The following is a 20409-nucleotide window of genomic DNA, read 5'->3' as shown; positions in this document are numbered from 1 at the left end:
TGTCAAGGAGAACCAACTCTCTGTTAAGTGCATTAGCTGTAATTATTGTAAATGGCTGAAATGAGAGGCCGGCTTTGTCAACAGAAATGGAGCAAATTTCAGATATCCTAGGCTGTTTTGTGTCATTTGTCTTTTTATTCCAATTAAATGTCTGTACATGGAGCAATGGTATGATTTCCTCAATATACTGAACACTGATTAAAGTCAAAACAATTTTACATGACAATAGTCATGTGGTGACAGCGAAAACCAAACTGCCAAGTGCACAGATGCGACCTGGATATTTTTAGAAAGCGGTCCTCTGCTCCCTAAAGCCAACCGGGGAGTGGTTAATATGCAGACCGTATCTTCCCAGGGATCGAGTGACACCAAAACGGAGAGGATTAATCCCACAGGAGCCAATGTGAGGTAAAATCTCTGAAAGAAAACGCAACTGTGAAAAGTTGAATATTTAACAGGCTTGGAGTGGGTATTAAATGCATTGGGGAAAATGGACATGTGAATTATGTGAGCGAGTGTGAGAGTGTTCGTTTAAGTGAGGTCTAATCACATTTCTTGAAAACGCTGAATGAATTGTGTATGAATTTCATTTAGTTGCAGATTTGGCCGAAAGATGAATTAACACTTGCATGGGTAAGGACTGTATCAATATAAAGAGAGGATGGCTGAGCATTACAATTTCAAATAAGTGGTGAACAAATGTTGACCAATACCGCTTATTCTAGTGTGTAATGATGATGTTTTCTGAGAAAGTGGATCAATAATCCTCATGTAACAGTATTGGATATATATATATAAATTAAATATATATAAATATATATCCAATACTGTTACATGAGTAACGTTAATCATATTAACTGCACAAATCTCCACTGTTTTACTTAAAACGTTTTGCACTGTAAACATTTCATTATAAGGCTTCTCAGTCAAAATGTATCACCATAGATTCCACAGTTAAACCGGTCATCTGAAATAACAATTCACACTTTCCAGATGATGTTTTATTCTCTAAAAGTGAATTATTTACAATTGCAAGAAATTAGTTTTTCCTCTAAGACCCATCTAAGCTGGCTAAAAATTAGCTTTTCGCTGAATTAAGCTACAAAGACTATAAACGTGTTTGAATAAAAGTCTTTGATCCTCCCGAAATTTATTTTGTCTTCTTGCTTTTTGTTTTTTTGGTCTTTCCTCCTGATTTAGTGGCCTCATCCTGTGAAACAAGAAAAAAGTATTAGAGAATCAACAGACTGATAATTATGTTACATTAGCACTCCATTGACTGGTGCCAAAGCTTTTCCCATGCTTAATATTTGAGTGATGTTCTACAGCTCCAGATAGACTCTTGCCTAAACTCCTGCTGTGTGTGCAAATGTGCAAATTACAATGTACTGATTGACACGCACCATGCTGTTTTAATGTATTCCAATAATTGCATCAAACCAAACATTGTATTCCTAAGTACTCTTATAAGACATCCTCCACTAATTATTGCACTGGTAAACCAGGCTGCTGACTTGTAGATCTTTTACAGCTCTGTTACATACAGTAGGGTGATCATTTTTTAAAGAATGTGGAAGTTTTTAATATTCATGCACTTTTTCATAACTAATATGGTGTTTGCAATGGTCTCCAACCCTACCATTAAAAATGTTCCTCTGCATTGGGGTTTCCATGGAGTTTTAGCCAACGGGAAGTGGCCACATTACTGTTTTTAATCAGCGACTCACATGCCGCAACGTAAACAACAGCGACCTTTTGGCTGAACGTGTAAAATTTGTGGTCCAGCTCACTTTCTTAACCGTAGTCTATTTTTCTTCTAAATCCATTCTAGCTATTCAGAGACTCACCAACAGCAAATCTGAGTTTGTCCTATTATTGTCCTGTTTCCATTTTACACTTTATCTCACAAACACTGGGTGGGTGGGGGTGGGTGGGGTGGGGGGTTATGACTTTAGCATGCTGCAGATTGACAGCATGTAAACTGAGACAGAATTGCAGGAACTGATCTAAAGTGTTTTGTTTCTTCCTTGGACAACAGAACATCTGTCATCCCATGAAGATTAAACTTGTGTACCTCAAGGCTCACTTCTGGGTCTTATTTTGTGTCCTTGTATGAAATTCCTTTTACCAAGAGGTTTGACAAGAGGCATTAATCTGGAGATATAAATGTCAGTCTGATCACCAAGACACCAATTTGGTCCTGATTGGAATCTTGACAACTGTTGGATGAGTTAAAGAGGTTGGAGGGTTTAAACCAGGCGGTGCTATCTGTTGAACTACACAAGCGTGCACACGAATGCAAACATGGGCGCTTGTTTCTAAGACTGTATAACCACTGTGGAGACCACTATACATACAATAGTCAATAATGCAGCCAGTCAATAAACTCAACCATATAATCCTGCTATTTCAATGGTTGTTCTTGATTACTCATCTAAAGTTTGTATTAATGTGTAATACTGTAACTTTAACAGGGCAAACGGTAGCAGATCAAAACAAGACTTTGAGTTGACATTGTGAGCTTTCTGAAGCACTGCCTAGATGACAAAAAAAAACCTACATGTTAATGTACTACATGAACTCTGACCAAAGAAACATTAGTAAATCACAATTACTGCCCAGCTTCTGCGATATTAAACTGTTCACAAAAAAATGTTGGCGCAGCTTAACCTTTACACATCACATTTTTAATCATCGTTTGAGCATCGCATAGACTCACTCTGCCATTTTAAGGGCACTGAAATTGTCCTCGGTGATTCCTTTTTCCTCATTTATCTACATATTTATTATGTCTGGACAATTACATTGTTGTTTTGCTTAAATCAAAAGGTTTTAAACAGGCTGCCCATGACTTACACTGACAAAAACTAAGCTGTTTGTTTTCTAATCTAATTTATTTTAAACTCCCATATTCATTTTTAAAGCACTGAAAATAAGTTATTGAGGTGTTAAGTTTTCACTCCACAGGCAGCAGCTTCCCAGAAGCTGTCACATAGTCCAGGTTTGACGTCAACGGGAAACTGAGCCTTTGCTGTCGGGATGGGAATGAAATCACATCCTAATTTTTACAGTGAGTTGATGGGGTTTTGAAGTAGGACACTCTTAAGAGAAGGTTTGCAGTACCTTTAATCTACCTGTGGCTGCGACTCAAAGGTCAATCATGTTATCAATGGAATAACTTTGCTGAACACAAAGATGACTTCAAAGCACACTGCACCTAACTTCAGGCCGGTGAAAGCCTGTTTGATCTCCAGAACATGTGGCAACCAGACACTTCAAATGAACCAATATCTTTAATGTGACAGCTACTGAGGAATTACTGCAGAGACAAGTCACGCCGAACAGACATTCTATGTTTTATAATAAATTGAAGTCTCACTGTAACTACAAAAAGTACTGTCTGACAGTATAACACTTGCTTTCTGTCTCAGCTTTGGTTGCCAGAAACACTAAATAAATAAATAAAAATCATCTTCCATCAGTTGTTTCCAGCTAATTGGAGGAATATTAAGGTCAAAGTCAATTAGACCACAAGATGCCAGGTGGTTTCCAGCATCAGAAAACTGGCAGCAAAGTCAAATTTGACTGATGATATGTCAGTGGAAGATGACAGAGCGGTACGTTAAAGGCCCAAAGAGTGTCTCACCATGCAGGCAGTGTATCCCTCCTCCACCAGGATATTTCTAGCACAGTTGTTGATGTGTTTGAAGCGGTCAGGACCCAGCAAAATACCTCCGTACCACCGAGACACGACCACAATGACGTTACGCACATCCAGAATCTGTGGTGAGACAAACACATGGTGGATGTGAAATGAGTGTGAAATGAGGAGAGCTGGGCAAAGAGATGAATATAATAAACTATGATACAACACCCTTCTCTGGCAGCCATTTTCAAAAAGCCAAATCGGCATGAATTTATTGAAAGCAAAGCACAGCATTCCCATCCCAATCAACCCAAACAAATAAATACAAATATGACCTTAAACATGGAAAATATGATCACCAAAGCAATAAACAACTTTTAAAAAGGGCAACCATAAAACGACTTAAAATAGCATACAAAATTACAGTTAAAACTGCATTTATAAAAATGCTATATTCACCACGAATCAAATGTCTACATGTATGTGAAATGGGTCGCGCCAAGAGATGAACCCACAGATAATTGTCACCCAACTTTTCACCTACCCTCAGCTACAGCGAGCATTTTGGCATCTTTTATGTCATTGTTTTGATTTTCCTGCCAATAGCTTTGAGGTTTTGGTTCACTGTGGTTCTTACATCATTGCTAGTCTCAGAAGCAGCAGGCAGCTTTAAGCATAATACCCTCAGATTTGGCATAAACCAAAACCATGTTACAAGGAAACTGAATATTGAACTTGTTTAACAAGTGAGAGTAAGAAACACACCACCAGATGAAGACTACTGTTGCTTTGTATTTGTTAGATGAGCAAATAAGGAACTGCTCATTGAACTAAGGGATAATATGTCATTTTTTGTTGACAGCTTCTTTCTGCTGCCCCCATGTACCCAAAAAAACAGTTATCGCAGCTTTAAAAGTAGAAGGAGGCAACAGCGAGCCTAACTTCATCAAAGATGTTTTATCTCCAAAGCTCCTTTCTATTTATCTTGCAAGTGTTTACCAACATGTGTAAAAAAAAAAATTAAACATTATAGCCAATTTTTCAAAATAGGTGGCTGCTTACAGTCACAGGCGAGCCTTTTTGGATGTACTGTTGACTCGTCTGCCACCTAACAAGAAACCATTTTTGAATGTAAAAACAATACTTGATTTTAACTTTGCTTTTTGTGTGACGCAAACATGTCGTGCATGTCTCTGCTGAACACGCAGAGATAAATTTGACTTCAATCAAATGCCCGATAAATTAAAAATAAGCCAATTTCCCAAAACGACAGACTATTCCCTTAAAATGAAGAGGGGAATTTGATTATGCACTGCAACCCACACAAATAGTGCAATCTGTCATTTGAAGAGACTCGTTCACATTTGGCTGCCAACACTATCAATCAGATCCTTCTTTTATTCATCAAGTCACACTTCCACATTCACTGGCACAAAGCACAAATCTAAATGAGGAAATGGGAAGAAAGGCTGGTGGAGAAGAATTAGGTTAGAAAACAATAGATTAAGGAGAAGGCTCTTGATGTGAATTGCTCAGTACCCTGAGAGTGTCACAAGTAGACGATTAATCAGCGTGTTGCTCAGAAGGATGATAGCAACAGTGGACCTGATGCTATCACTCAGTTACAGTAGGTCAGGAAGTGACCTGACCAAATATACATGGATCTATCTGGTTTTTAAAATAAATGTACTGACTGTCTGACTTAATGGTTGTGTTGAAAAATACAGATTTACATTTTTTAATCATTGATATTTTGGGCCCTTGGAGGCAGCACAATAACATGGATATACAGTACAGTATTATCACTTTATAAAGTAAATTAATTGAACATTAGTATTCCCTTGGAGTCATCAAATTAATCCAATATTCACTCTGTTTTTGGTCTCTACCATCTCCTAATTTCAACTCTTTAGCTGCTAAATGCTCTACGGTGTTCACCAGCTAGTCGCTACCTATCTCTGACTACCATTTAATGCTGGATAGGAGAAGTGTACAGTGGGTTTTTAGATAATGTGTATGTAAATTACTCCAATGGGTGCAATCTCCGTGAGCTAAAATGATAAGGGTGCAGACTTTAAAACCAAAACAGCGAGCTTAAAGATGCTAAATTACTCCATCAAGATGAGGGGAATTGCAAAGTTGGCGATAACTGACTGTGGGTGTGTCACTGTGAATGAACTCTTCAGATTGCACAATGTTCTCTGCCTCATTTTTAAAATAACGAGAATCACCGCTTTGTGGTTGTGTGCCTCCACCAACCGGTCAAGTTGCGGTTGACATCAATGTCTGTCCAGACTCATATGATACACATAGTGAAGACTTTACAGGAATACTTGTATGTGTTCACATGCTTGACCAATAAATCTGATTGATGGCAGACAATATTTCCAAATATGGAAGTTGCTGCAAAAAAACCTACAGATTGTAAAATGTGGATGCTTCACACACATCTTCAACCCGACAGCTCAGAAGATTTATAAAATCACCGCAGTCTCACCAATTCAGTATCTGCCTGCATTAAAATGTGGTCACAATCACCCATTCTGTTCCTGAGTTATGGCATCGCATTCACAATAAGGACATGTGTAATAAGTGCACGTTTGTGCCAAATTTGAAGACATTTCATGAAAGCATTCTTGAGATAATACATTCATGAAAATAGGATGGACAACCTAAAACATAATGCTATTATCAGAAAGCCATAAAAAAATCCTACTGCAAATATTTAACAGAGCATGTACCACCATGTTTTAACATACGTTTGTAGCTTTATTTACAATTTTTTTTTTTTTTAAATATAAATAGACCTAAATCTGTCTGAATCAAGTGATGCCTCTATTTTTTTTTAAGTGTGTTACTGTTTTGGAAGGAAACGCTGTACTGCTCAAAGACAGCTTGATTGATCTGAATTCAGCGCAGCAGATCACACTTACTGTCACGTCCACACCAACAATCCAATGCACTATTTCACAGCTATTTATCTCTCTAACAGGGTCACACTGGCACAGATGACTGCCGTCATCTTATGAATGAGTATGAACTTTGACATGAGTCACGGATCTCATCTAAAAAAGCTCTGACACCTACTAGTAATGAGTATGACAGAACGACTGCTAGTCACTGCTGAGCTTTGATTACAGAAAACTTTTGCTGCAGTCAAAGCGTTTCAAAGGTCTGGTCACAAACCTCTCTCTGGCTTTCATTCAGCATTACGTGAAAACAAAAAGCGTGTGGACAATTGCACATTCCAGTGTGATGTGGGTGTGTATGTGAATCATAGAGCCATCTGACAGCACCACCCAGTGACAAGTGCCTCTTTGATATGTGAAATGAAATGATAAATAACTGTAGGAAATTACTATTTCTCTGCAGAGGAAATTTACACATTATGTAAATACAAGTGGTGTGGGTTATACTAGCGCAGTCATTTCCCCTATGCCACCATAAAATGTCAATCTCTGTGTAGATAAGTACACATAACTAAATTAATGTTTGGCCCTGATCAACAAGTTCAGGGTTTTCACATTACATCAACCAAAAAAATCTCAACGTCAACCCTAACCCAAAGAAATACACGTCTAATAAAAAAAAAAGTCATTTTGATAATATTAATTTAATGTGTTAATAACATGTATCTTTAACACACTGTTTTAAATAATTTAATCCATCAGAAAGTCAACTGGTAGCAATAATGATTAGTTGAAGTCTTTGTTTAAGCCAGTTTTTACACAAATTTGCTGAATCCAGCTTGTCAAATTTGTGTTTATCAGTTTTATATGGTTGTAATCTGAATCTGTTGAAGTGCCTTAAAGTGCAGTTCCACTGAGGGCCACTAGAGGCGGGCTCTCAGAGACTGTCTTTGCCATCAACTGCACACACAAATTTTTATAATACACTGTTTTTAGCTGCAATACAAGAAATCTTCTGTTTTATATTAACAAGAAACGATTTGCTTGGACAATCAGATGTTGATCAAATGCGTCTTTACAAACTCCACAGCCTATTTAACTGAAAGAGAAGTGTTATCAGACGTGTAATATTCCTTTTTGCTTTTTTGGGGTATTTCAAAATAAATGGAAAAAGGTCTATATAGCGCCTCATCACCTTAGAGTTTCCCTATTTACACACACACACACACACACACACACACACACACACACACACACACACACACACACACACACACACACACACACACACACACACACACACACACACACACACACACACCAAATGACGCCAGAGCTGCCACGCAGACTGCTCGCCTGTTCCTGGAGCTGTTTCATCATCATTCACTATTACTCCCAACTTTTTGCAACTGCCACTTTTCCAGTGAATTTATTAGTCACAGCTTTAGTCACTTTCACTCACGTTTTCTGTCCATTTTTGAAAAACTCATTGCAAACTTCATCAATAATCTGCCATGTAGGGCTGTTAATTGGAGCCCTACATCCCAATGTACTGAACATCTGTGGTGTTTGTCACAGTCTCTTTTATTTTTTGCAGTGACATGTCATAATGTCGTCTGTGAAAAAGACCTCATCTGCTTCGGTGGTGTAATATAAAGTCCAAAAAAGTGATGGTGGAGTTAGTTTTCTATTTTCACAGCAACTGGCGTCTTCATTAAGAGAAAGTTGTTTTGAAGTGCCCGTAAATATAGAGAAACAGTACATGTTGTAAAGTATGCTATTTATGAAATCCAATTTTGATACAATATATGTCTTACATAAGATGGGAAATCATACCAAGCAACCTTTCGGTTTATATTGTGAGATTCTGTACAAAGATCCTCGCTGATAACAGTAAAAAGTTTTACTGTGGCTTTTAACCCCAGTTTAATATCCAGATGGCAAATTATGCAAAGTATGGAAATGAACAAGGCACCTTAGAACAGACACCAATTAAGCATGCAAAAGACAAAAAAAGAGCCGAGTGCAGCCAGCTGATTTAACAATGTGCTTGTGTTAATAGTGGGTAAAAGCATGGTGTGCTCTGCATTGACTAATTTATCAGTTCTTTTGGGATTTTTACTAACATACAATACAGTTTAGTATGCAGCTGAAGGAGTGACCTATATGGTTAAGGTCAGTATTTCTCTCAATGAAATGATAACCTGCAGTAAATGGAGCAATCTCCCTCCCGCGGCTGTCTCGCCGTCGTCCTCACAGTCCTGCAGGAAGCTGTGCTTGTCCTCACAGTAAATCCTACAACAGGCAGAATGAAAAACAGCTTGGCATTAGGCAGGGAGAGCATTAAGACATTTTGGTCACAGAATGACGCTGTGACACCGGCAGCCTCTTCACCGGAGAACTTTTTTGAGTGGTCTAAATGTCAACATCTCCGCCCTATGAGTAATGATCACCCAGGCAGGGCATCAGCGGCTCGACGTCGACCTCATTAGACCAAGCTAAAAAAGCTCACAAACACACAGGCATTTGAGAGAAAACACAAACACACACACAGAAAGACGACACACGCACACATCTATTCACATAGTGCACGGGACTGTCAAAAAGCCCTCATTTCTCTGGTTCTTCTTTGACCTTTAATTGCAGTAATGTGCCCTTTAGAGAAGACAGAGGGGTCTTGAATCTTTACTTATCTCATGTTCTTCTTCACTAATTAGATGCACTGTAACAGTAACCAGAGGGTGATGGCATGATTTGCATCATAAAGTCATGACATATGTAATATTGTATGTATATTCATCTATATGACAATACTAACCTGTAAGCATAAATATTATGAGTGGCACTTGAAATCTTCTTGTTTTCATACAGCTTCTCCAGGACCATTTTAACCTGCAACACATAACAGGAGGAACAAAGGAGCTCATGTCACTCTCATGCCTTTATATTTACTCTACTGTAGATGGAAACTGCTGACACAGGGTTTTTATCCTGTGCTCTACTTCAGCAAAATGTTAACTCTAAACTGCTTTCATATTGAATCTCTGCGTGGATGACTGGATCCTTTTTTAAAAGCCATGTAGACGAATTAGACGTCCTCTTGTCAAACTTCCCAGAAAATGGCCCTCCACTTGTCCTTCTGGGTGATTTTAACATCCAGACAAAGAAGTCATCTGACCTTTTGCTCTTACTGTCTTCCTTTGTTCTCTCACTCAGTCTTTCCCCTCCTACTCACAAAGCCGGTAACCACCCAGACTATATTTTCACCAGAAACTGCTCCACATCTAACCTCACTGTAACTCCACTTCATGTCTCTGACCACTTCTTTATCTCTTACTCTCTCCCACTCTCTCAAACTGACAACCTGACCACATCAACAGACTCCGTACCTTTCCGTCGCAACATTCGCTCCCTGTCTCCCTCCTCTCTGGCCTCCTCTGTTTTATCTGCCCTCCCTTCAACTGACTCTTTCTCACTCATGCATCCTAACTCAGCCACAGACACTGTCCTTTCTACTCTGTCTTCCTCTCTTGATTCTCTCTGTCCTCTTACGTTAGGACAGGTCCACAAGTCCTCCCCAGCTCCGTGGTTGTCTGACTCGGTGCTCCCAGAGAGAGCCACTATGAGAGCGGCAGAAAGGAAATGGAGAAAATCTAACCACCTTGACGACCTGCTCACTTATCAATCTCTCCTCTCCTCTTTCTCTGCCTCTATCTCTGCAGCCAAAAGCTCTTTCTACCTAACCAGAATTCAATCCTCATTTTCCAATCCCAAAAAGCTATTCTCCATCTTCTCCAACCTCTTTGACCCTCCCTCCCACCTCCCCCTTCCATCCTTCCACCGAGCCACTTTGTCAACGACTTTACTAAAAAGATTGATGACATACGCTCCTCTTTTTCAAACCCAGCTTCTGTAACTACATTTCCATCATCTTCATCCCCTTCGCTTTCCTCTTTCACCCCCGTCTCCCAATCAAGTTCTTACCTTGGTAACCTCCACTCCCCCCACCAACCACCTGCCCCCTCGACCCCATCCCATCTCACATTCTCCAGTCTATTGCTCCAGACCTTCTTCCTTTTCTCTCCCATCTCATCAACACTTCTCTGTCAACTGGCTGCTTTCCGAACTCTCTGAAGGAGAGAGTGAACCCTCTCCTGAAGAAACCCACCCTCAACCCGGCTGAAGTAAACAACTACAGACCCGTCTCTCTTCTTTCCTTTCTTTCCAAAACTCTCGAACAAGCTATCTCCAATCAACTCTCCTCCTATCTCCACCATAACAACCCTCTTGATCACCAGTCTGGTTTCAACAGACCACTCAACAGAGACTGCCGTCCTCGCTGTCTCTGAGCAGCTTCACACTGCTCGAGCAGCCTCTCTGTCCTCTGTCCTGATCCTTCTCGACCTTCTGCTGCATTTGACACAGTGAACCACCAGATCCTTATTTCCTCCTTCAGGACCTCGGTGTCTCAGGCTCTGCTCTCTCCCTGTCCTCATCCTCCCTCAACGACCTCACCTACTGGGTAACTTGGAGAGGATCTGTGTCTGAACCTTGTCCTCTCACTACTGGTATCCCTCAAGGCTCCGTCCTGGGTCCCCTCCTCTTCTCTCTGTACACCAACTCTCTCGGCTCTGTCGTTCACTCGCATGGCTTTTCCTACCATAACTATGCTGACGACACCCAACTGATCCTCTCTTTCCCCGATCTGAAACACAGGTAGCCGCATGAATCTCTACCTGTCTGACTGACATCTCTCAGTGGATGTCCTCACACCACCTGGAAATCAACCTCAACAAGACCGAACTGCTCTTCCTTCCAGCGAAAGACTCTCCCACCTGACTACTACCTTGGACAACTCTGTTATCCCCGACCCTGAATGCTAAGAACTTCGGAGACACTCGACAGTCAACTCTCTCTTACTGACAACATCGCTGCAATGACACGTTCCTACATGCTGCACAACATCAGGAGAATACGTCATCTTCTCACTCAGAAGGTGGTCCAGGTTCTGGTCCAGGTTCTGGTCCAGGTTCTGGTCCAGGCTCTGGTCCTCTCACGTCTGGACTACTGTAACTCTCTCCTGGCAGGTCTACCTGTTATTGCCATCCGTCCTCTGCAGCTCATCCAGAATGCCGCAGCTCGACTGGTCTTCAACCTCCTAAATTCACTCCTCCTCCTCCTCCTCCTCCTCCTCTTCCTCCTCCTCCGCTCCCTTCACTGGTTACCAGTAGCCGCCTGCATCCATTTCAAAACATTGGTACTTGCGTACCGTGCTGCGAACAGATCGGGTCCAGTCTACATCCAGGACATGGTCCAACCCTACATCCCAGCCCGTTCACTCTGCTCTGCTTCTACCAACCGGCTTGTCGCTCCCTCACTGCGAGCTAAACACTCAACAAAATCACGACTGTTCGCTGTCCTGGTTCCTAAATGGTGGAATGAGCTCCCCACTGACATCAGGACAGCAGAAACTCTGTACATCTTCCCCCGCAAACTAAAAACACACCTCTTCAGACTTTACCTTGAATAGTAGAACTTTAGTAGCACTTAAAATGACACTTGCTTTTAGCACTTTGTAGTTTGGCTTTCTTGAAGAAATTGTATTTTCTTGATTCCTGTTGTTCTGGGTTTGTACCCTCATGGTTGAAATGCACTTATTGTAAGTCGCTTTGGATAAAAGCGTCAGCTAAGTGAAATGTAACGTAATGTAACTAAAAATGATGCTGTATCTGTGCAGATAACATTAATTTACTCATATGTTCATTTGTTTCAAACAAATAAGCAAGGCTCTAATGGATTTTAAAAATGGCTATGAACCAAGTTCATATTTCTTCTCAGTGAATTGTTTTTTTTCTCAATTACTTCTTTGGATGAACTGAACACTTCCAGACCTGTGTATTAAAATATGTAAATCCTGCCCAGGTCTTCATCTATTCAGTTCATGCTCTCTGAAGGACGTTTACATCTGTAAATATTTAGGAGCATTTCCCAGCAGGTGGACGCTTTTAAGATAAGCCGGTATGTTAGCAGAGAGCCAGAGAGGGAGAGCAGCAGCCAAGAAGGAGCCAGGTGATGTTTGTGTAAATGAACACATTTATATCCTTCTTTTCTACAACACCCTCATCAAGCCATTTTTTTACAGAGTTTCGTATGAGCTGTCACTTACAGGTTATCTTCATTGTTTAAAAAAATAGGTGAATGTTTGGCTTTTAAACTGAAAAATGCATATATACTGTTGTAGCTGTATCATTTTAGTGTATTATTTTCATTGTGCTGTGAGGTAATTGATCAAAAAATGAAACGTGTGTGTGCTGCACCTGTCTGGGAGTCACCACAGGTGCCAAATGAGGCTGGAAGTTACTGCGTCGGTCTGTGATGGGGTTTCCATGTTTTATTGGCGGCATCTCTTCATCTACAAGATATAAATGTTATGCATAATGAAACAGGCAGGTTGATTTTATAATAACCAAAGCAGACTAAAATGAGCCGTACCGTTTGCATGATCCATGAAGAGGTGTGCATTTTCTGTGTTCAGCTTGAGAGTGCTGAAATCAGGTATGTCTTCATCATAATCATCCACTTCCTCCTCAGCCGTCATGTTCACTTTGTCTGGTTGATTCACTGAAGAAGGTCGTGTGAGAAACATTATGTGGTGTTAAAAGAGAAGTTGTGTATTTTTTTTTAGATCCCAAACATGATGCCTGTAAAGGTCGTCACTGAGCTGCCTGCGGTCCAGGCAACCTGTCATTAAAAAGACATCCACTGGGCAAATGATCCCCAAATTACCATCACATGACCTTAACAGTGACACGGCAAGGATTCTCTACATTTGACTGAGCAGAGTGCCATAGATTACCGAGAACTGTATGAGCTGATTCACTCGTCGCCACACAGCTGACCACATCTAACAACAAGCTAATACAGTGAGATCAGACACAAAAAGCTGATCTGAAATTAGTGCCCTGTTGTTATGGAAACAAAGGTGCACTATCTTTGAGCCCAGCCTAAGTCATTTCATAATCTATGTGCATATATGTGCTGTATAATTTATCAATGCAATCATAAAGAAAATTTGCTAAAACTCCAGTAGACTCTGCAGGCATGCATGAGTTTCCTCTAGCATTTAACTGCAGTGAGCCAATATCATACCAGTTGATGATCTCAATGCTATGGTATGTCTGACAGCATTTACGTAGAAATAACGCAGTAACAAAGATAGAAATATTGAAGTATACGCCTGGTTATATTTTAGTTTTTTGTTATTTTCAATAAATCCCATAAAATTATCAAAACCAACAATGCATTGTTCCATCTTTCAATACTTCCACAGCTTGTTTGCATCTCTCTGCCCCAGATCCACTGAAGTTGTAAATCTTTAAAAGCAGGTCATAAATATGTACTTTCATTTAAAATTGGGTAAAAAATGTACAACAACAGCTGGTCGATTCAAGCAGACACAACTCAAAAAGGAGAGGAAATAGTCGTGACTCTATTTTTTGGGAACAATTTTCAGGTCTGGATTAATACACATTCGACGCTCTGAAGTATTTCTGGATGTGTGCTCGACTGAAAACAAACAGTGTAACATGTCTTCCACTGCAACAGTGTGGCTCACTTAAGTGTTCCTAATAGTTTTTTGGCTAAAAATCAAAGACGTAATTGCCACATCAGAAAGATGCAAATACAACATTACCATAACAATCACATACCTTTACAGGGAACAAAAAAAAACCTACATCTATGCCCTTGACAACAACAAGTTCTAGAGCACAGAGAAATAAACAGTATCAGGGTTTGCATAGACAATACTTGTTAAGGAATTTTTATTTTTTTCTTTATAATAAGGTACATGTATACAGTACCTCAATATTCCTCATTGGAAGTAGATTTTTTTTTTTTAAGAAAATAAAAGCTGCTATATCTTCGATGACAAGAATAAAAACAGGAAACGACAAAGTTGAAGTGGTTACACATCTATCATGCCTGCGGTGATAATGTGAGTAATAAGTAATGCTGAGTAATGCTTACACAGTTTATTCTGTGCATACACACACAAGCTGCCAAAATTCATTAGAAGTAAGCTAACAATGTTTTTTTTTTTTTTTTTATCCTACTCATTCATCCAAACTTCACACATTATTTGTCTTTCATGTTCCCTCTGTCATGTTTACTTCCCTTTCATTTCCTTTTTCTGTGAAATGTGCATCTTCAGTCTCATCAACCCCCCCTCCCCCCCACACACACACACACCACCATCACTCCCCCCCCTCTCTCTCACCATGTGCCTGTCATTTGAATGAATAAGCCATCATTTCCACTCCTGAGCTGAAATGCTGTGACTAGTTATACTTATTACCACATGAATCACAGAGACAACTCATGACACGCGACAATGGCGAGCAGGGTTCATATTTTTTGGGGCTTGATGCTCAGAAGAAACCGTCTGCCTCAATAATACACACACTGATCGGTGCTAGATAACAGAGACCGACCAGACCAGACCCCTCCTCCGCCCCCTCGGTACCTTTTCTTTTTATACTTCAAAAGATTCTGCCGAGGTAACAGAAGGCATTACATAGATATCGATCTTAATTCAGTGCAGTCACTCAAAGTCAGGGGGATTTTTTTTTTTAATGCCTTTTGTGCTCATCTTATCACAGCTTTCGACCACACCAGACAGTTGTGTTCGTAATGGAGGCGCATCTTAGCAGAGCGTCGCATTTGGACAAGGCTTCAGGTGTGGAAGTTGATCTAAGTGGACATTTTCATCTAATAACCAACCTGCTGATAAACTGTTGGCTTTATCAAGGCAAAATTGTGGATGTTATCATGGACCCTAGCTCGTTGGAAAAGTGGGGAGCTGAATGTCTGCTAAAACCCCGCCCAAAAAAAAGAGACTGTCCAATCACAGCTTAGCAACCGTAACCAGGTATGGCAGGCCCATCAAGAGCAGCAACAACCATAGTTTGTAAGTGAAGCCAATATGGAGGTACCGTTAAGTGCAGTCCCCACAACGGACTCAAAAATAGCTCTGGCTTCAATAGACTCCCATTCAAAAAACATTCAAAAACTTTTGTCATGAAATACTAAATTATTAATTTTTTTCCATAAGCAAATTAGATGTTAAAAGCCAAATTCACTCCGTCTGATCAGTATGCTGGTGATCAATTTGAAAATAATTCCATAATTAAGTAGATATTCAGCCTTTAATGGGATGTTTCCACTGCGTGGTACAGGCTAAGCTACACTCACTTTTGGTACCAGGAACCTTTCAGGATTTCCTTTTCTTCTACAGACTGTAACACCTCCATGAGGCTAGTTGTCACTATGTCAAACTACCATGATGTCATCTTCAACATTAAACACACAGTAGACAACCAAACAGAGTAACGTCTGTGGTGGGTTTGAGCAGGATATCCTGTCTGCATAAAGATGACACAGTGAAACAATTATTCCAGTGGCAAATCTCTCTGACCAATCACGGGTCTTCAATGTTTTCACCTAACCTTGTGTAATCGGCCCAGTTCGCTTGGAGTTGTGATGAAACCAGAGTCAAGTTAATTTAAGCCGCTCTATGTGATGGAAAAGGGGCAGAGAAGAGGTACGTTTGAGGTGTGACTGGTTTGATTGAGAGACCTGGTCTGGAGTTATCGACAAGCTGTTTAAACGAAGCAGGGAGGGAGGGTCATTCAACGATGAACTCCAGTTGCATACATAATGCTTTGATACGGTTGTGATAATAATTACTCTTATTTTGTTGCCATTTGTTAATGGAGTAGAAAATACATTCTCCACAGACAGTTTTGCTGCTTTGTTAGCTTGTTTTACTCAGGTTTCACTGTAACCAATGGGTCATGTCATCGCGTGCTACATCTACTCACAGTCAACAATTTTTGTTGCGACGAACGTGAATGTATTAAAAAGATCTGGACAGGGCGCCGCCACTTACTTACTCTATACTATTATACATTTTTAATTGATAGAGGATTTATATACTGTATGTAAAACTTTCAGGTCCATTATTGAAAGACTCAGATTCCAATAAACAGCCATTGTGGTAATGTGTCTAAAATGCAGGAAAATAAACTTGCATTCTTGAGGTTGCATTCAGGGCGTGTAGCGCACGTAATATGTGATGTAGAACAGAAAAATGTAGCTGTAAACTTTTTGTGTAGACACCTTTAAGCCTCAGTCTTTCAGTATAATATGACATACAGTATGTAGCCATCATGTACATTTTTTTAAATCCTTTGAAAGGGTTTTTAGTTTAACAAAATCCTCTAGAAATATTAAAAAGTCAACTGGACACAGTTTACAACACTCACCGCATTTTTACCTTGAGCAATAGCTTGTGCCTGTGTAAAATTTCAAATATTCATTATTAAAAAAAAAAGTGCTGCAAATGAAAAAACCTGCCACCGTTAACGTTGTAAACTGGACGTGTGGTGTGAAAGAAAAAAGCTCAACAGATGAAGCATCAGTACCTGCAGGGGTAGTTTAGAAAACGGTCAACTGAAACTAATGACAATGCACACACTCACAGTTTTATAAAGCAAGCTCTTCTGGACTGGTACACATCTATCAAGTCATTACGAGTTGCTTGGAAGAGTGTGATCTCATCTCAGCATGAATTAAATTTTTTACACCTCACCTGTTTCTGAGCTCTGGGATTTCTCCACAAGAAAATCTCGAATTCTTTCCACCCACAGGTAGAGGATGCTCTCCCCCGCATGGTCCCTGTTGAAATTGAAATATTTTCACGTGAGGATGGATCCTCAAATCGACACACACACACACACACACACACACACACACACACACACACACACACACACACACACACACACACACACACACACACACACACACACACACACACACACACTACACTACACAGATATTGCACTGTGGTAACAATAATGAAAAGCTTTTGTTGTGGCTTATATCATTCCACAGTATCTCCTCGTGAAGTCAGAAATTATGAGAAGCACTCACACATAGAGGTCTTCCAGGCTGTTTGCCAATTTGGCCCTCTCAGGGCCTCGCAACCATGCTGCACTACAAAAGCCAAGAACAAACACGGGGTTATTGAGTGGGTCGAGCAGCGGGTTTTTGAGTGGAATGCTGTTCTTTAAAATTAGGAGATCTCCTCTATATTAAATTTGAAAGGCAAATGGACTTACTTGATCTGATAGATGGGCGGAGCTGCGCTTGGATAATCAGGTGGGAGAATTATCTGATAGAGGAGAAAAACATCACAAACTGAATCACAAACAAACTGTAAGGACGCACACTTGTGATTGATGTGAGAGATTTGTTTTTTTTTCTCTACTTGCAAACATGCTGCGAGTTTTGGTTCCTCCAGGCCGTTGGATATTTTGATGCAAAATATTCTGGAGGCTTCATCTATCACACACCATTCATCACCATAGATAGAAGACAAAGCCTCGACCTCTTCAATCTAAAAGAGAAAAAAAACAATTATAAAGCAAAAACATCAGTCATCTGTAGACATTAATTATGGAATAGTCTATGAAGCAATTACAGCATTTGGACCAGAGATCTACAGAAGGCTTCAAAGTCTAACACTACGTAAATGTAAATAACCATACACAACGCATCAAAAAAACAAATTCTATAAATATTGAACTACAACTAGTCTCAGTTTGTGCCTTCCATTTATTTCCATTGTATACGAGTCTGTTTTTCTTGGTAATAAATACCCAGTGAGTCGTATACAGCAGTTGCTCTACATTTTGGGAAATACTTCTGCTTACTTTGATGCCAAGAGTTAGATGAGAAAATCAATACCACACTTGCATATGTTCAGTAAACACTGGAGCCATAAGCTAGTTAGCTTAGCATAAAGACTGGAAGCAGGGGGAGGGTAGCGGGGCTCTGCGGAGGTGACAAAATGCTGCCTTCAAATGGGGTCATATTTACCATGTTCACGAGAACAGTTCATATCAACGCTCCCCTCTTGTGGTATTCACGACTTAGCAGACCTAAACATTTTCTGAAAGCTCCTCGTTCATGATTTGTGACATGTTTGCTGATGTTTTAGAAAATGCCGGAGGCCATGGAAGTTTTGTTGGATGATAAGTTAATAGGAGGATTTGGGTTTATGACTTTTTATTGGCCAAGACCAGTAACTTCTTAGACAAATAGTCCAGCACATATTCTCCCATGAAAGGATGAACTGACATTTTTGCTGTTTGGATTTCAGGAAATGAAACATAATTTGAGCCAGGGCTGCTGATTTCTCTTTTTTTTTTTTTATAGTAATGCTAAGCTAACAGCCTGCTGACTGTAGCGTCATATTTAGTGGGCAGACAACAGCATCAATATTCTCCTTAAACTCTCAGCAAGACGGTACATTTCCCAAAATGGTAAACTAGTGCTTCAATAATTCATCTTAAAGAGAATCCTCAAAGACTCTTCTAACTTTCTGTCTGTCAGAAGACAATAAAAGATGGTTAATTAAAAGATATCAGTGCTCAATTGGCACAACATAAAAAAGAGGAGACGAAGGGTGTTTTTAACCTGAATCTCACTCTCTATCCCCTCGTAGCAGTTAGTGCAGAGGCAGAGGGTCTCATCCTTTTCATTGATCCTTTATCTGACTGAGGTTTGGGAAACGTTGAATCCACCGTCTACGATCTCTGCTGAAGTGATTAATCACATTGTATTGATAAATGCTCTCATTGGGCCATTCCTCCTGTTAAAAAATGGATAAGTTGAATTATTCTGTATTTTCATTCAAAATAACGGGGTTTTTTTGTTGTTGTTTTTTTTTTGTCTTGTTTCACCCAAAATGATTTTACTTCCAGAACAAGCGTTGTTGATATTAATTTTCTATAGAAAATTGGATGCTGTGACCTGAATGTAATGGCCAGACAAAGGGGACAACGCAGACCCAGGGTACACATACACTCTGATTCAGCACACAAAAACCTAAAATAAAAGTCCAATTATGTATGCAGGTGATGGTGATAATTTGTGTCCAATATTTTTGGCTGTTCCTGCTGTGTTGACAGCACTGTGTGTCGATGTGTGGCCTCTGTGCTGCACCTGCTGAGCCTCAAACGTCACCTGAATATGTGTTAATGAATCCAGACATCTTGGGAGCAGCCTGCAGTGTGTGTGTGTGTGTGTGTGTGTGTGTGTGTGTGTGTGTGTGTGTGTGTGTGTGTGTGTGTGTGTGTGTGTGTGTGTGTTTACCTTGTGGTCTGAGCATTCACGTGCATCTTAATTTATAAATACCACCACTGTGTTTGTGTCACACCTGCCAGCAGATATTATTTGGCTTATACGCTGTCTGCAGGCCAATTCAAAATGCTGCAACAAGCTGTCAGTGAACACAACTTTGTCTGAGTAAGAGGTTGTCAAAGCAAAGATTTTGATCTTACTTGAGCCTGAAGATCTCCTTCATTCTCCAGATTCATCAGATCCGCCATTTAGTCATCTCATTGCGCAGTATTAACTATTGAAAATATACAAACTAGTTTTGTCAGTAAAGGAAACATACACCAGCCACATGAGCACATGATGTTTAAAGTCCAGCCAGTGTGAAACTGCTTCCAGGGCAGAATAGTTCGAGTGCGTGTGTTTTGACTTCCGGGTTCCGCCGTCAGACAAAGCAAAGGACGAAAAGCAAATAAAGCATCATGAACTGAGAGTTTCACTGTATTTAGGGAGTTTCATTTAAAATAAAGTGTAAGACGACTCGCGACTTGATATTCATTGGATTGTTTTTATTTAAAAAAAAAAAAATCGTTTTGTAAAATATCAGTCTTTTATTTTGAAATGAACAACTTGGCCGGCCGTGTTCCGCTCTGCGGGGATCAGCTGATG

General features: G+C 40.1%; 1 protein-coding gene across 2 annotated transcripts; it reads right to left on the bottom strand.

The window, feature by feature from the left end:
* Window positions 1-847: 847 nt before the first annotated feature.
* Window positions 848-20128, bottom strand: impact (impact RWD domain protein). 2 transcript variants are annotated; one of them, XM_069699212.1, is made up of 11 exons: window positions 19965-20128; window positions 17888-18016; window positions 17739-17791; window positions 17551-17613; window positions 17207-17292; window positions 13048-13176; window positions 12873-12967; window positions 9374-9447; window positions 8760-8850; window positions 3647-3781; window positions 848-1210 (listed from the first exon to the last, which is right to left on the bottom strand). In XM_069699212.1, the coding sequence occupies exons 1-11, from the start codon at window positions 20010-20012 to the stop codon at window positions 1151-1153; spliced, it is 963 nt and encodes a 320-aa protein (XP_069555313.1). In that variant the 5' UTR covers window positions 20013-20128; the 3' UTR covers window positions 848-1150. The 2 variants fall into 2 exon arrangements, with proteins under 2 accessions (XP_069555313.1, XP_069555314.1); XM_069699213.1 differs by lacking the exon at window positions 19965-20128 and having other exon boundaries at window positions 17892-17982.
* Between the last annotated feature and the right edge of the window lie 281 nt (window positions 20129-20409).

Source organism: Brachyistius frenatus, unplaced genomic scaffold (genome assembly GCF_029030835.1).
Source record: "Brachyistius frenatus isolate BFR_SWC_R1_liver_20210118 unplaced genomic scaffold, ASM2903083v1 Contig_29, whole genome shotgun sequence".
NCBI classification, from domain to species: Eukaryota; Metazoa; Chordata; class Actinopteri; family Embiotocidae; genus Brachyistius; species Brachyistius frenatus.
Note: the sequence above shows the minus strand (reverse complement) of the source record. Positions and strands in the feature narration are given on the sequence as shown.

Coding starts and splice junctions, on each gene's coding strand:
- impact (XM_069699212.1), bottom strand. CDS start 20,012: ATGGCGGATCTGATGAATCTGGAGAATGAAGGAGATCTTCAGGCTCAA. Junction 12,968..13,047: donor CTTCATGGATCATGCAAACG/GTACGGCTCATT, acceptor TATATCTTGTAG/ATGAAGAGATGCCGCCAATA. Junction 9,448..12,872: donor CTGTGGTGACTCCCAGACAG/GTGCAGCACACA, acceptor TATGTGTTGCAG/GTTAAAATGGTCCTGGAGAA.